The sequence below is a fragment of the Nematostella vectensis genome, chromosome 8, assembly GCF_932526225.1.
Source record: "Nematostella vectensis chromosome 8, jaNemVect1.1, whole genome shotgun sequence".
NCBI classification, from domain to species: Eukaryota; Metazoa; Cnidaria; class Anthozoa; order Actiniaria; family Edwardsiidae; genus Nematostella; species Nematostella vectensis.
Window position 1 is genome coordinate 4,341,273 of NC_064041.1, and position 16,281 is coordinate 4,357,553.

The window sequence follows — 16,281 nt, forward strand, 5'->3', positions numbered from 1 at the left end:
AAAGAGATATCTTCCAAAACGGTTCATTCACTGATATCTAGGTTGTTTACAATTTAATCGGAAATTCCGGAATGAGATCGCAGTTTTTCCGGGATGCCATAATAATAAGAAAAATTTTCCTATATTCCAGAATTTTCGGGGTGGATTATGTACCATTTGCTTCTGTACCCAGAAATTCTACTTTTGGAGTCCTGGGGCCGGTTCCTGAAAAGTAAGATAATTTTATCTGCCGATAGAACTTATCCGTAGGTTAAATTTGCTTAGCGGTGGATAGCTATCCGACCGATAAAATCTGGTTCCTGAAAGCAAAGTTATACCTCCGATAGCTATCGGTAGATAAGCGCCATTTTGAATCACCACAGGCTTCCCATCACGTCATTTGCAAGCAATATGTTATATGCGCTACGCGCTAATAATTATTTTCGAGCGACATCCTAAGACTTTTAAGTCATTTAAAAATGACTAGATAAATGATTGAGTGTTTTAAATCTAATTTTATTTGACGTTTTTCATTTAAAAACCCCAATTGTCCGAAATTTGAGTTTTATTTCCAAGCTTGGGAGCCCTGTGTTCTCCCAATAACCATGGCAACAGCTCATCCGCCATCTTGGATTACATGACTTATCGGTAGATAGCGACTTATCGGGTCCTCCCGACCTCTGCTAATTTTATCTGCTACTTTATCAGAGGATAATTTTATCTGCTGTTTGAGTAACCCAATTTATCTACAGATAGACTTATCTGAGGACAAGTAGTGCAGATTTTTCTACCGATAACTGCTAACTGAGCTTTCAGGAACCGTCCCCTGGAGAATAGTGGCCGATGGGGGCCATGGTCAAATATTCTATGGAAAACTGCAAATGGTACACGATTTTCCGTAATTTCTGGTATCCCCGGTGAAAGTGGACTACCTCTCAAGCAACTTCACATTTTCCGAAATTTTCCAGTGGGAGGAATATGTACCATTTACAAAATAACCAGAAGTACCGGAATTTCTGATTGAATGGTCAACAACCTTAGTATCTCCTATATGCTAGAAGAATCGCTATTACCCCCATTTTTTTTAAAAATCCCCGATTCTTTAACAGCCCTTTAAATATACCTGTCTGTAAAAACACCTACTTGCCCAGTCCCCTCACGGCTACAGCACGAGTTGGCGCGAAAGGATCACCAAATAAGGCGTATTGCGCGAGTTCGGGTGTGAGAGAAAACGATTTTGACAACATGTGGCTTCTTTACCTTTCAACTTTATTTGACGTGGAAAAAAGTGTTTTTCCTCTTGTTAATTAGCTATAGTTACCTACTAGTATAGGTTATAAATATAACCTATACAAGTATAAAACGTATTTATTGTTTGCGTTTTAAAGTAGCTATTATTGATAATTGAAGAGGATTTGCACTTGTGCCATTGACGCTATTATAGTTTAATAAGTGGCACCAAAACGGCCCCATTTTGGTGGGGGTAACAGCAATTCCACCTCGCACAAAATTTTTGATATCTTGCTCAAATTTGGGTTCTTTAGGTATTCGTATAAGTTACAGATAATTTCAATGATACACGATCCTCAAAACCTAGACGGAATGCTAAAGGACCAGGACCCACATATTTTCGCACAAACAGTGATCATATTTTCGGCTCGTGTAGGATACAGTATGTATGTGATATAGTAGCCTTTACAAGCAGGCCCGTACCCAGGATTTTTTTTTTTTTGGGGGGGGGCAAAACCCAAAAAAGTGGACCTAATTTTACCGGAGAAGGGAGGGGGGGGGGTTTTCTGATAAAAATCTTACCAATCCCGAAAAAATCAAAAAGGGTTTTTTATGTCTTTGCACGGGACGTTAATTGTCGGATTTGGCTACAAAAAATGTCTGACTTATGGATTGATGACATATCGGAGTGATCTAGCTTATGCTTTATAGTTTTGTCTACAAATAGCACGTCTATTGACAACAAGAAGACTTTTGGCCGTTGTGGGGGGGGGGGGGGAGTTGGGGCTGCACCTCCTGCACCCCTGGGTATGGGCCTGATAATAAGGGTACTGGTTTCTCAATCGGGATGGTTTTAGTATTATTTTTCCATTTTCTCATCGCATTTGCGTACCCCCCCCCCCCCCCAAAAAAAAAAAAAAAAAAAGCCGGCACCCACTTGTTGTGGATGTCAGCGGTTCCACCTCGCACAAAATGCTTGATACCTTGCTCAAAGTTATGTGGCGAGCAGTTGTACTAGCGTGATGTAAAACATAAAATATAACAACAATAAACTTTATGATGTAAGTTAACTCATATAATTCGTTATGGATGTATCTAAAGATATCACGATCGCGATTCTACTGTTGTCAAACCGTTCAGACGGCTGACAAGCTGCTCCTCCTTCCTCTTTTTCAATAATTTGCCAGCCATACATCGATTTTCCGAAAATGGCTCGTCTTGGTTTGGCAAAAATATGTTGCTGTAACGTTGTTGAGTTGCTTTCTCTGTCTTGATGTCAACTGGCATCGCTTTCTCACTCGGCAGCGCTTGTCGTTTCACAGGGAGGAGCGCTCATATTTTCGTGCATGCAGACTGCGCGCGAGCTGACAAGAGTATGATTTTCGCGCCACGCGCCCGCAATACGTTTGTCGGTCAGCGGCAAAGGTGTTTTACAGACTGCTATATTCAAAGGGCTGTAAAGAAATCGGGGATTGTGGGAAGAATGATTTTTTTGGTAATAGCGTTTCTTCTAGCCTAGAAGATATTAGATAGCGATGAATATGAAACGTTTTTGGAGGATATCGCTCTAATTCTTTCAGATGCACTTTATGGGCGCAGCTTAAAGTGTTATTTTTTAAATTTACTTTATTTTACTGCTGTTTACAGCCATATTTAGAGTTTATTCAATAGGATCTGTGTCAGAGGATGGCACAAAAATGTCGGTCACTGTTACCAAAGCGAAGATCTGTGAAGTTACCATTCATATAAAGTAAGTACTCAAGTAATAATATCAAGTCATAACACTAAGCACTCAGGCACCTTTTCTATTATTAAGCCATAAAGTCACATGAAAATCACCCTTGCCGTAGATCTCTCTAGACAACCCCCCTCCTCTTCCCACTTATAGTTATAACATTACCCTACCCCTAGATTCTCCCCTTCCATTTAAAGTCATACTTGTACCCGACGATACTTGGAAAGTTTGATCTATTACGCTAGCCCTAAACAAATGTCAAATGGCAATTAGATATTCCGGAAATGCCGATGTCCCAAACTCGAACAAATAGGATGGCAGTAATTTAGTAATGACTGCTTGAGGATATTTTTGTTTTTGTTTTTCAGGTGCTCCACTATTGCTGGAACCGCTACAGAAGGGGTAGACTTCACCCCTCTAAAAGATCATATACTCATATTTGGTCCAAGCGTAAGTTCCTTAAAATGCGAGATCCCGATCATTAACGACGATCTGGTGGAAGTCCCCGAAACGTTCGACTTGGTCCTTAGAACAGATGATAGCGCTATAGCTGTGATATATGGGCCTACAAAAAAATGTACCATCAACGACGACGATAAAGGTAGGCGTAGTTTTCTTCAAGGTAGTGTTACTAGGGGACTGTGCAGAAAGACTCCGAAATTAACCTATAATATGGAATACATTTTATACTACGCGCACTATGATTTCCATAAAGTCTAATGACATAACAGAGACAATTTCAATGTTATGTCACATGGTTTTCACGGGGTAGGATAACATTTGTCCCTACCATTTTAATGAGAATGCTCCAGAAATAACGGAGCGATCGTGGAAAGACAAAAACCTGTTTCTCCGCGTGGCAAAACCGGACGAGTAGCTGGACTCAGCGCACCCGAAGAGGCATTATCCTGCAATCTTTCAACCCACTCTTTCCAACACCTACTTGAAGATATTTTGCTTGGCGCATTGCCTTGCAATGCGGTAGCGTGAATCAAAACTCATTCATTTAAATGTTTGCAAATAAGAAGGAAATTCAAAGATTGACTAAAGAAAGCGAGAAGCCGATGGTTCACCCACGTAGTAAGGCACGTCATGAAAGTAGAACTGCAATTCCTTCTACTTCATTAATACTTCATTAATTCTTACTACAAGACAACTGTCAACAGTTATCAGGGGCCGCTCAGCGTATTTGGGGCCCGTATTTGATAGGGGAACGTTTATAAGTGAAATTGCATCACTATGAAGGGTGCATGAACTACAAAGAATGTGAAAAAAAAGTTGATCATGTAAGGGGGGCTACGGTCCACCGCCCCCCCTCCCCATCTGCTCGGACCCTGCATATATTCTCATTCCTCCAAACCGTGGTTTTCATCTTTAATTATTGACGAAAAGGGTGTCCTCAATATTCATGAACGCCTTTGTCAAAACTTAAACCTTTTCATGGATGAAAAGATGAATTAACAGACGTAACACGCCACGTGATTGGGGGGGACAATACAGAAACATTAAGAAAATATTGGGGGGCACAGCCACGCCCCAACTGGTCATTTCCTTATAATTTTTCTTAAATATTGGGAAGGGCACATGACCCAGTGCCCCACCCCCTGCTACGGCCCTGATTAAAGTATGATCTGATGCTTTTATGCTCAGTGATTGTGCAGTTCTCAAGCAATGGCTTCTCGGATATAGAGGGCAAGGGGAAAGTAACTCTAGGATTTGAAATGATCGGAAAGGTCACTACCATGGACCTAATCATAACGTAAGTACAATAACACAGTCAGATAATCAGCCAGGCAGACAATTAGACAGACAGACAGACAGACAGACAGACAGACAGACAGACAGACAGACAGACAGACAGACAGACAGACAGACAGACAGACAGACAGACAGACAGACAGACAGACAGACAGACAGACAGACAGACAGACAGACAGACAGACAGACAGACAGACAGACAGACAGACAGACAGACAGACAGACAGACAGACAGACAGACAGACAGACAGACAGACAGACAGACAGACAGACAGACAGACAGACAGACAGACAGACAGACAGACAGACAGACAGACAGACAGACAGACAGACAGACAGACAGACAGACAGACAGACAGACAGACAGACAGACAGACAGACAGACAGACAGACAGACAGACAGACAGACAGACAGACAGACAGACAGACAGACAGACAGACAGACAGACAGACAGACATACAGACAGACAGACAGACAGACATACAGACAGACAGACAGACATACAGACAGACAGACAGACAGACAGACAGACAGACAGACAGACAGACAGACAGACAGACAGACAGACAGACAGACAGACAGACATACAGACAGACATACAGACAGACAGACAGACAATCAGTCCAATCAGGGAATCAGACAGGCAATCTGACAATATGGGAATTAGACAGACAGACAGACAGACAGACAATCAGACAATATGGGAATCAGACAGGCAGGCAATCCGACAGACAGACAGGCAATTAGACAAACAGGCAATCAGACAATCAGGGAATCAGACAGACTGGCATTCAGACAATATGGGAATCATACAGGCAGGCAATCAGACAGACAGACAACTAGACAGGCAATCAGAAAGACAGACAGACAGACAATTAGACGGACTGGCAATCAGATTATCATGTAATCAGACAGACAGACAATTAGACAGACAGACGGTCGGACAGACAATTAGACAGACAGGCAAACAGACAGACAGACAGACAATAAGAAAGACAGAAAATCAGACAGATAGGCAATCCGGGCGGATGGTTCGATATAGATTTATCGAACTTTGTTCTTTAGCTTGCAGGATACACCAGGCACGGCTGAAAAGGTGAACTCGTCTAGTGGTGAAGGCGATTACTTCTCCTGGTATTCTGGAAAAAATATCACATTGCCTAAAGGCAAGAACTACACAACCTATACAGTATCGGTGGCCAATGATGGCGTTCCTGAGAGCAACGAGACATTTACAATTAGTATGCAGAAAAAGTCTCATCCGTTTATAACATTTGGCACCCCAACTACGACCACCATCACGATAATAGACGACGACAAAGGTTAGTATTGTCAGGGCAAACTATGCATAAATGAAATGTTATACTAGAAAAAGTTCTTACTAGGGCTGCCCCCGTGCTTTAAGAAATTTTATTTGCAATAGCCCTATTGTAATGCTAGTATTATCATCTGAATTTGAATGTTGACTTCGATTCCTGACTTAAAAGAACTCCTATTCCGAGCTTTGGATTTTGAGTGACCAAAAAGAAAAGTAACAAAAAGGTGGAAAAGTGCGCACATGTACTAGTTGTATCTTTTTTACACGTTTTTACAGAGTAGTTTAAATCAATTTTATTTCGAATTTATCCCTGTCATTTATCGCCGTAACAATCACGCTATCCGATAATCGCACAAGATGAAATTATTCCATAGGCTCACTTAATTGACAATAATACAGCTTTCAACAAAGATGTATTTTTGTTGGCGCATAAACCATGCGAATGTGAGCGAATCGTAAAGATTGAAGACCATCAATCGAGGTTCTTATTATCTACAGGAATCTATTCACGAATCGGGAATTCAGATACTAGCTACTTTAGCAAATTAACTTACTACTACAAGTAAAAAAAATTGGGGGCGAGAAAGAGAGTTATTATTTTTAAATTTAAATCCAACTCCGATAATATTTCTTAGTTTATAAGAGCGCGCGATTCTGCTTTTGAAACTCGTGAAAAAAAATCTTTACATATTTTGGAATCCTAAACTAAACTCCCCCAACCTAAAGGGACATATATAGGGACATGGAACTAAAATGTTGTATTCTGCAAACAGAGTATCTTCTCACGGCTGAGAGCGCCCCCACCTGTCAAAGAGTTTGATGGAAAGACAGCCAAAAACAGCTTTGTCTTGAGAGTCACGTTAGCTTGTCAACCAATCAGAAAGGTTACCCGATACTGTTTGCTTGCTTTTGCGAGTCACATGATCTCCTTATCCAATCAAAAACGTTACCCGATACTGTTTGCAGGCTTTTTGGCAGCGAATCGAGATTTTTTTGCCATATACCCAAATACCCCTATTTATTCTCTACGCGGGGGGTTCTATCATGCCTCCTCGGGTTTTGCCCTCTGGGCCAAAACCCTGCGGGGGAAAGTACTGCAAAATAGAAGTAACGAACCAAATCTATTAATCAAACCAACAGCCGCAATCACGTTTGCAAAATCTGCAGACACAGTTGATGAAGAGGCCGGCACGTTGGACATTATACTAAAAAAGACAACAGAGACGGAGCTCACCCTTAAGACCAAGTAAGTCGAACGGGCGGCTTAGGCAAAGTTATACCTTACAAACAGTTGCGAAAGAAGGGTGTCATAGACAAAGTTGGACCTCGTCAACAAGTACGTAAAAAGGTGGCATAGACAAAGTTAGACCTCGCCAACAAGTACGTAAAAAGGGCGTCTTAGAAAAAGTTAGACCTCAACAACAAGTACGTAAAAAGGGTGACATAGACAAAGTTGGACCTCACCAATAAGTACGTAAAAAGGACAGCTAAGGCGGAATAAACTAGAGGGCTTATTCCTTTTTTTTGTCTTATTCGTGAGGGAAGCTTATTTCAAAATCGCTTTATCACGTTTGTGGGTGTATTTTCCATCCGAAATGGTGTTAATTTTCGATTTCGGTTTTTATGTGAAATTCATTATTTTAAAACATTATTTTCCATTTCCCCCCATTAAAATGTTGACTGAAATTGTAACTGGTAACAAATGACGAAAAAAAAGTGTATCGTGAAAAATTGTTAACAAAAGTACATTTTTTCACTAATTTAACCTCGGGGTAACGCCTAGGCGATTTTAGCAATAATCTCCACATTGTTGTGACTTTCTTTTGCCCTACATCTAGCAGCGCAAAGGAAAGTAATACCATTTGAGTTGAAAAAGAAAAAAAACTCACTTTATAATGGAGCATTTTTGGCTGATTGGTTTCATTTGCTCCCCATAAGACTGAGTTTGCAATTACTCGGAATTGAGGCATAATCTGATCAAAATGTCGTTGTTTTTTTTTCAAAAATTTGGGTGAATCGCCCCCTTAATCTCACTAGAGTATTGAACTATTTCCCCGTACGGTACATTACATTTTCAATTCAAAACAACAGGGCTTTTTATTGACATTGTGAATTCGGAAGGATGGAGTAATACGTCATACGGATGGAGGATAGAGTAATACGTTTCCCGTAGGATTTTTGGGCTCACCATGTTCGCTTAAGGACTCCAAACTGTTCAAGCTGGCTGGGAGACACTATGCTTTTGTGCGTAGCCCCATAATTCTCTCTTGAAATTGGCCCAAAGAGTTAGCAGACGCTTCAAATGTAAACACAATAACAGTCGTCTTTTCCCTGGTGGTAGTACTGAATTTCACGATATCAAAAATACTATACCACGAGTTTCTAGTTCTTACATAACTGGTTTGGAATCATTTGCAAGGATATTGAACTTCAACATGAGAGGTATAATTTTAAGATTAAATCTTTGTTTCATGTTATTTGGTCCTCGAAGTCTTTGTTTGGTATAATAAATTCGAAGGCGAAAATAATGATTGCCATCTCGAATCAATTTGTCCCAGCCGAATGCCTTTATACTTGCCTTACAGAAATATAGGGCTCTGTTTTAAGACCTTACTTTTCTGTTCGCACTTATATCGTGAAATCGGTTAAAATGTTAACCAAATTAGCTTCAGGGCTGGAAACTTGATTACTCACTTGATTAAATGGCGAAAAAATTACGAAGATCGGACAATAAATGCGCGCGATATAGAGCCAGGAAAATTGCTTACATTTCTGTAAAAAATACGCGCAAGCCACCTTAAGCATCGTCTCGAGATGGGTAACAATTAGCCGAAAAACGTAACTTCGTTTCCGAAAGTAGACATTACGTACAAAGTGGTAAGGATTCAGCATACTACCCCCAATATAATAGCCACGTTCTTGTTTCTTTCTATGACTGGGCTAGATCAAAATGTCTTATGTACATTAACGTGTTACCAGAGTATGTACATTAACGTATGTACATTAACGTGTTACCAGAGTAACGTGCATTGATGTTACTGCAAAAAAGGGTGTTGATTACGAAGACGAAACATGGCCCAAAACTTGGGGCAATGCCAAAGATGAAAACCAGACAATCACATTAACTGTCAAGAACAATGCTTATGTCGACGGCGAAAGAACGCTGAAACTAAAGCTTTCCACGGAGACCCCTGACAAGGTACAATTTGGAACTGAAGAAATGGAGATCACGATTATCAACGAAGAGAACGGTAATTCAAGTTAAGTAGTTGAGTTGGGATGGTAAGATATAGATGGGTAGGGATGGTAAGATATAGATGAGTAGGGATGGTAAGATATAGATGGGTAGGGATGGTAAGATATAGATTAGTAGGGATGGTAAGAATGAGTAGGGATGGTGAGATATGGATGGGATGGTAAGATATAGATGAGTAGGGATGGTAAGATATAGATGGGTAGGGATGGTAAGATATAGATGAGTAGGGATGGTGAGATATGGATGGGATGGTAAGATATAGATGAGTAGGGATGGTAAGATATAGATGAGTAGGGATGATAAGATATGGATGGGTAGGGATGGTAAGATATGGATGGGTAGTGATGGTAACAATCCATTGTAGGGATGTGTAGGGATGGGTAGAGCTGGTAAGATATAGATGTGAAGGGATGGTAAGATATAGATGGGTAGGGATGGTAAGATATAGATGAGTAGGGATGGTAGGATATGGATGGATAGGGATGGTAAGATATAGATGGGTAGGGATGGTAAGATATAGATTAGTAGGGATGGTAAGAATGAGTAGGGATGGTAAGATATAGATGAGTATGGATGGTAAGATATAGATGAGTAGGGATGGTAAGATATAGATGAGTAGGCATGGTAAGATAATAGATGGGTAGGGATGGTTTGATATAGATGGGTAGGGATGGTAAGATATAGATGGGTAGAGATGGTAAGATATAGATGAGTAGGGATGCTAAGATATAGATAAGTAGGGAAGGTCAAATATAGATGAGTATGGATGGTAAGATATGGATGGGTAGGGATGATAATATATAGATGAGTAGGGATGGTAAGAAATAGATGAGTAGAGATGGTAAGATATAGATGAGTAGAGATGGTAAGATATAGATGAGTAGGGGTGGTAAGATATAGATGGGTAGGGATGGTAAGATATAGATAAGTAGAGATGGTAAGATATGGATGAGTAGGGATGGTGATATAGATGAGTATGAATGGTAAGATATGGATGAGTACAGATGGTAAGATATAGATGAGTATGGATGGTAAGATATAGATGAGTAGAGATGGTAAGATATAGATGAGTAGGGATGGTAAGATAATAGATGGGTAGGGATGGTTTTATATAGATGGGTAGGGATGGTAAGATATAGATGGGTAGGGATGGTAAGATATAGATGAGTATATAGATGAGTAGTAATGGTAAGATATGGATGGGTAGGGATGGTAAGATATAGATGGGTAGGGATGGTAAGATATGGATGGGTAGGAATGGTAATATATAGATGGGTAGGGATGGCAAGATATAGATGGGTAGGGATGGTAAGATATGGATGGGTAGGGATGGTAAGATATAGATGAGTAGGAATGGTAATATATGGATGGGTAGGGATTGTATAAGATATGGATGAGAGATCGATGTTTGGGTGGTAACCGCTTGAAGATTGAAGAAGGTTTATAAAGTCTAAAATTGAGATATTTTTTTTTCAGTAACTATTGCATTCAAATCAGATGCCGTGACTGTTAATGAAGATGTAGGAACAGCTACAACCATAGAACTCGAAAGAACAGGCGCGATTCCTCTTGTGGATGTGTCAGTAAAGTAAGTCTTCAGCACTCCCTGCACTTTAGTCTTCATTATATATAAGGATATAGGAACAATTGCGACCCACAGGGGTCTTTTTGTTTATCATGTACAGCGAGGTGTCCTCATTGAACGGCTGCCCTTGGAGAGCGCGATTGTATAAATTAGCATTCAGGGGCAGGGAAAGAGCGAATGTCGAAGGGACTGATGGAGCTCCCTTAACAGTTTGTACAACAATACTATGTGGTGGTCTTTGACCCTTGTTTAGTATAGAAGAGCACCCTCACTGGGGTCCTCTGCCAGTGTCATTTAACTGTATACTGAAATCCCGTGAAGGATTCCTTTTATTAGGGGCCCATGAAAATATCCTCCATTGATGAAATCGGCAAAAGCTTTCAAATAGTAAGCTAGTTCGAGTTGAGAACTATATCAGCAATAAATCAATACAAGGTTGGAATTTTAAGTTTTACTGACATTTCAAGCAATAGTCCTTTGTCGCCTTTTTTTCCTCTCCGTCGACGGTTATCATCTTATTTACAAACTTATAGCGTAGCATCAGGGGGAATTTCGTGTTTTCTTTAGAGTCACATCAGCTGATGGTACCGCCAAAGGAGGGAAGGATTTCGTTGCCATGAAAGACCAAGTTATTACCTTCAAACCTAGCGATACGGTCAAGAAAGTACCTGTCGTTATTATCAATGATAACATACAAGAGGCCGACCAGTTGTTTAGTCTCACAGTGAGGTCAGACGATAGCTCAGTTACTGTTGGTTCTACGTCTGTATGCGCCGTAACCATTGCAAGCGACAGCAACGATCTTTGTAAGTCATGCGATATGAGAAATATCTAGTGAAACCCTGTTATTTTTTTCGCACCTTGACCTGAATTTATGTAGAGGAGTGGGTACGTTATGGTACCTGACATGACGCAAAGGAAGAGCGATAGGTCATGGTACTCAAAATGAAAGACGGGGGAAGAGTGAGTGGGTGATGGTACTCGACATGACAGAATGGAGTGGAGTGAGTGGATAATGGTACTTAACATGACAGAAGGGGGAGGAGTGAGTGGGTAATGGTACTCAACATGACAGAAGGGAGAGGAGTGTGTGGGTGATGGTACTCAACATGACAGATGGGGGGAGGAGCGGGTTGGGGATGGTACTCAACATGACAGAAGGTGGATTGTGTGTCTGGGTGTGTACTCAGTCCTTCTGGTCACCATATATTGGGGGACATTTGGGGTACATCCGTGTAACATGTTGGGTACCTTGCCAGAAATTGTTTGACTTTTGACAATTGTTTTACTCTTTTTATTTACTTTTGACAATTTTTCCTTCTATTGCAGCAATATTTTCCCTGTCGGCGTCGTCCTATGCTATTGCTGAAGGCGATGGACCAGTCAAAGTGGTGATAAATAGAGAGCAGAAGTCAGAGGGCGTTGATAGTGTTAAAGTGAAGTATGTTGTAGAAGGCTATGAATAAATATAAACAATTTGACAATTAAATGAATGTAATAATATTTTTTCAGACTTACAACATCCGAAGGTACCGCCTTAACAGGGGTTGGTAAAGACTTTGCTGGTGAAACTTATGAGGAAACATTTAATTCCAATGATTTATCTAAGGAGATTTCCATTGCTCTGTTTGATGATGATATAGTAGAGCTGAACGAAACGTTTACTGTAACAATCACGCCGATAGACGCTGCCACTGCAAAAATTGGCAACATACCAGACGCCACCATTACTATTTTAAACGATGATAAAGGTAATGAATAGTTAAAAACGAAGAAAGAATTTGTTGTCATATGATGAACCAAGTGGGGCGTGGGAGTTGCGCGGCTGGATATCCGGATTGTGATGCACAGGGAGCCCGCGCGACGTACCACGAAAGTCTCATTTCTATGACTATGGAGCTCAGCACGCGGCCTGCGGCACACTGGCTCCGCTGGACCCTCCTTAAGGGCATTACGCAAATACAACGGCGACGGCAAGGAGAACGTGACTTAGCGCTCAACTCTTAATTGGCCTTCTACCGCGAACACTGCCTAAAAGCGTAGCCAGAACGGAAGTCTTCTTTCCAGCACACTGTTCGCATCCTCGTTCTAGTACATTAAATTTTCATTTTCCACGTCTTGCTTTGCAAGAAAACACTTAAAATGTATCAGATAAAGCCAACTTCTAGATGCATTGTTGCCGAATTTTTTTTTTCACCTTGCTTTCGTCGTCTTCTTGCGTAAGCTCCCTAGTATCCGCAATTTTGCACGTGGCTGAGTACTCTAATCGCGAGCTCTCTGAAACAACTGCGTTGTTGTATGAAATATGATCAAATGACTCCTATACATTGATCTTGAGATTATATATTAATCCTATACATTGATGTTATTGATATTGCAGAGATATTTGAGTTTTCGGCATCAACTTTCTCAGCCAAGGAAGACACTAAACAGGCCGTTGTGACGATTACCAAGGCGGGCAAAGCAACGCTTGCATCACATACTATGACTATTCTGTAAGTAATTTAAAGGCATCAGGCGTCCGTCGCTAGCAGAAAATACATCGTTTAAGAGAGGGTCTTTTTCCGTCTGCTTATTTGGAGGAGCTTTCATGCCATTTTTGAAACAAAAAATTGGCAGATAGAGTCTAAGAATACTTTCAGATGGTTATTTATGCTTAACATAATTTGCCTTCCAAGGTAGAATGAAAACAGTGACAAATGTGTGGCTGATAAGGACTCTTTAACCACCAACTAACTTTATCAGTGTTATCAATCTGAAACTTAAAATACTATCATTTAAGCAATAAACATGAAATACCAGTACTGTAAGCGAAATTTCGTTTTTCCAATGCAGATCATTGGATGTAAGAATTCTTTTGCAAAGACTATAGCTACGAGGATCAAGTATACTAAAACTTTAAGTCCAAAATGCCTTTTCTATTGTTAGGAAGGCGTCTGGGCGAGCAAAAAAGGCACTCTACCAGGGCTGAGACTCTTAAAGGGATATGTTTGTTATTTCAGTTTAAGCACGTATGACGTTACAGCGAACTCATCATCCGCACTGGACTACACTTCAGTCACCGACTTGCAAGTGAATTTTGCTCCAAGCGATACATCCAAGAGCGTCACAATAACTTTGTCAGAAGATAATATCGTAGAAAACGACGAAACTTTCAAAGTTCAACTCAAGCCATTTTCTTGGCTCAGCAAAATCGGAACAACAAACGAGGCTACGGTAACAATAGAGAATGACGACAAAGGTAAACAAAATCTGCCGTCCTTTTTGTTTGTTTGTCGGTCTCTTTTTGTTGATGCTGTCACTTTCACTTCTTTTTTGAGAAAGGCACTATGAATTGTTCCAGGTCAAACCATTATATAACTGGACAGTCTTCTGGTTGTATCTCAGCAGAATCATCGTGTCTGAGTACATTAAACCTAGCATAATATATTCTTTTCAGGCAATATAACTTTCCATAAGTCTACGCACACAGTTATCGAAGGCGAAAATGTTACCTTTAACTTTGGCTGCAGTGGAAACAACGATATTGACTTGAACTTCAAGTAAGTGTATTTTGCTATTCTAATTCCAGCTCGAAGAGTTTGACCGGTACAAGGCTTCAAGAAGTAAAAATGCACATAAACATTATTAAGAGCTCATCGCTCATCGTATTACTCTCAATTGACACCTTTTAATAATAATAAAAAAAAATCGACAGGGCTTCTTGTTTTGTGCACAACGAGGCCACAAAATGCCACAAAATATACCTTAGGCAGTGATACTTAACTTCTATCACAACGTATACTTCTTAACTCCCTTTCAATCATTTTGAAATTCAACCCAAGCAAACAACTAAAAGGACCCCATTCTATTGCTAAAACATAAGATAGTTTATGGATAAGGTGGTTTAAGAATGTTCAAATAAAGGCAAAACAACAGCTTCACATAAAGCTCCTTTGCAAGGTGTTGGTGGACGTAAAATATACTAGTTTAAAACTGTTCGGACCCGATCGGGACGCCTGTGCACCCGTTCGAGAGACTGGTCCTATAGTATGTTCAAAAGCTCCCGGATGTAAGAACACTGACTTTTTTCGCAACACTTTTGCATTCCATCGCAATTCTCGTACACCTTTTCGTATTTCATTGTATTTCTCGCAGTCATCTTCGCGTTCCTCATACTTCTCGTATATCAAACTGTATATATTGCATTCCTTGAAGTCCAGAATTAAAATCGTTGTTGTTAAATCACAAAAACTCTGACAATAATGTATGCATGGTATTGTTCCCTTCCATTGTTTTACCTTGTTGTTCTCTAATACGCTCCAGTACACTTTATTGTTTCAGACAATTCATAAATTTTTCAGTGTATTTGACAACCCTCAAGAGGTTCTCATTTGTACACAGAATCACGGCAAGTCCAGTTGTAGTAAGCCACACAAACTCACGAAAAGCTGATTATACCCTTGCGGACAATACTCCCCTGACGTGCGGACCGCGGGTTCTTGGTATAAACTACACCATGCCTACTACACAAGATAATAACGCGGAGTGGCCGGAAAGCTTCCATGTAGATACAACGACCACTGACACGGAAATAATTGATTTTGCGATCAGTCAAACCACTGTGACCATCATTGACAACGAGGACAAAGGTAAAGGAGGGTATCAGAGGGCCGGGTGATAGAAATAGGGGAAGAGTTTGGTCCGTAATAATGGAAGGAGGTTGGAAAGCTAGGGCCGTAACGGGGAGGGGGAAAATGGGAGGTGAGGGCCGTTACAAGGGGGCAGGGGATAGAAGAACCAGCCAAACGGTACATTTCAGTCTTGTCAAACTTGAGTTGATTCTTCTTAATAGCTCCTGTTGTTAGGGTATCAGGGGGCCGGGTGATATTAAGGGTAAGAGAAGTTTGGAGGCATGGGCAGTAACAATGAAAGGAATTTGGAACGCTAGGGCCGTAACGGGGAGGCAAAGAATAGGAGGCCACGGCTGTTAGAATGGAAGGTAAGGGTGAAGGCTTGGGATGAATCAAGGCGGGTAAGAAGAAAGGTCAGGGCCGTAACAAGGGGAAGAGAGGGAGAGATAAGGGGCGTAAAAAGAAGTGGGTGGAGTTAAAGACAATCTATCTGATATTTCACCTAAATTCACCCTAATTCATTCAGTTAAATTTATTATTGGTAAACGAGATTATAGGTCTACGGTGCCTTCAGTTAAGGTGATGAGTCAGACTTTAGTCGTTAGGCTTCGTTATGAATACCGTTTCCCTTTTTTTCAGTAAATCTATGGATAAAGGATGCGGCGTACAATCTAACGGAGGATGAAGGAAGCATTACAATGACCGTAATGAAGACGGATAATGCATAGGTTGATATCATTGTAAGGTTAGCGAAGTTGCACTTTTTCCTTTGTCCTTCCTTCCTCCTTCTTTCCTCCGCTTCTGAT

The 16,281-nt window shown here is 40.6% G+C and overlaps 1 protein-coding gene across 1 annotated transcript in view; it reads left to right on the plus strand.

Moving 5' to 3' along the window:
• The window catches only part of LOC116614588 (adhesion G-protein coupled receptor V1), a 32,034-nt gene that overhangs the window by 15,519 nt on the left and 234 nt on the right, over positions 1 to 16,281 (plus strand). Inside the window, exons 4-18 of the mRNA XM_048731341.1 lie at positions 2,857 to 2,959; positions 3,313 to 3,545; positions 4,595 to 4,703; positions 5,769 to 6,025; positions 7,162 to 7,267; positions 9,040 to 9,272; positions 10,754 to 10,865; positions 11,430 to 11,668; positions 12,192 to 12,303; positions 12,375 to 12,613; positions 13,243 to 13,357; positions 13,865 to 14,103; positions 14,302 to 14,404; positions 15,246 to 15,493; positions 16,115 to 16,220. Of these exons, the coding sequence (XP_048587298.1) occupies positions 2,857 to 2,959; positions 3,313 to 3,545; positions 4,595 to 4,703; positions 5,769 to 6,025; positions 7,162 to 7,267; positions 9,040 to 9,272; positions 10,754 to 10,865; positions 11,430 to 11,668; positions 12,192 to 12,303; positions 12,375 to 12,613; positions 13,243 to 13,357; positions 13,865 to 14,103; positions 14,302 to 14,404; positions 15,246 to 15,493; positions 16,115 to 16,203 (2,537 nt within the window). The 3' untranslated portion in view covers positions 16,204 to 16,220. The remainder of the gene's footprint in view (positions 1 to 2,856; positions 2,960 to 3,312; positions 3,546 to 4,594; positions 4,704 to 5,768; positions 6,026 to 7,161; positions 7,268 to 9,039; positions 9,273 to 10,753; positions 10,866 to 11,429; positions 11,669 to 12,191; positions 12,304 to 12,374; positions 12,614 to 13,242; positions 13,358 to 13,864; positions 14,104 to 14,301; positions 14,405 to 15,245; positions 15,494 to 16,114; positions 16,221 to 16,281) is intronic.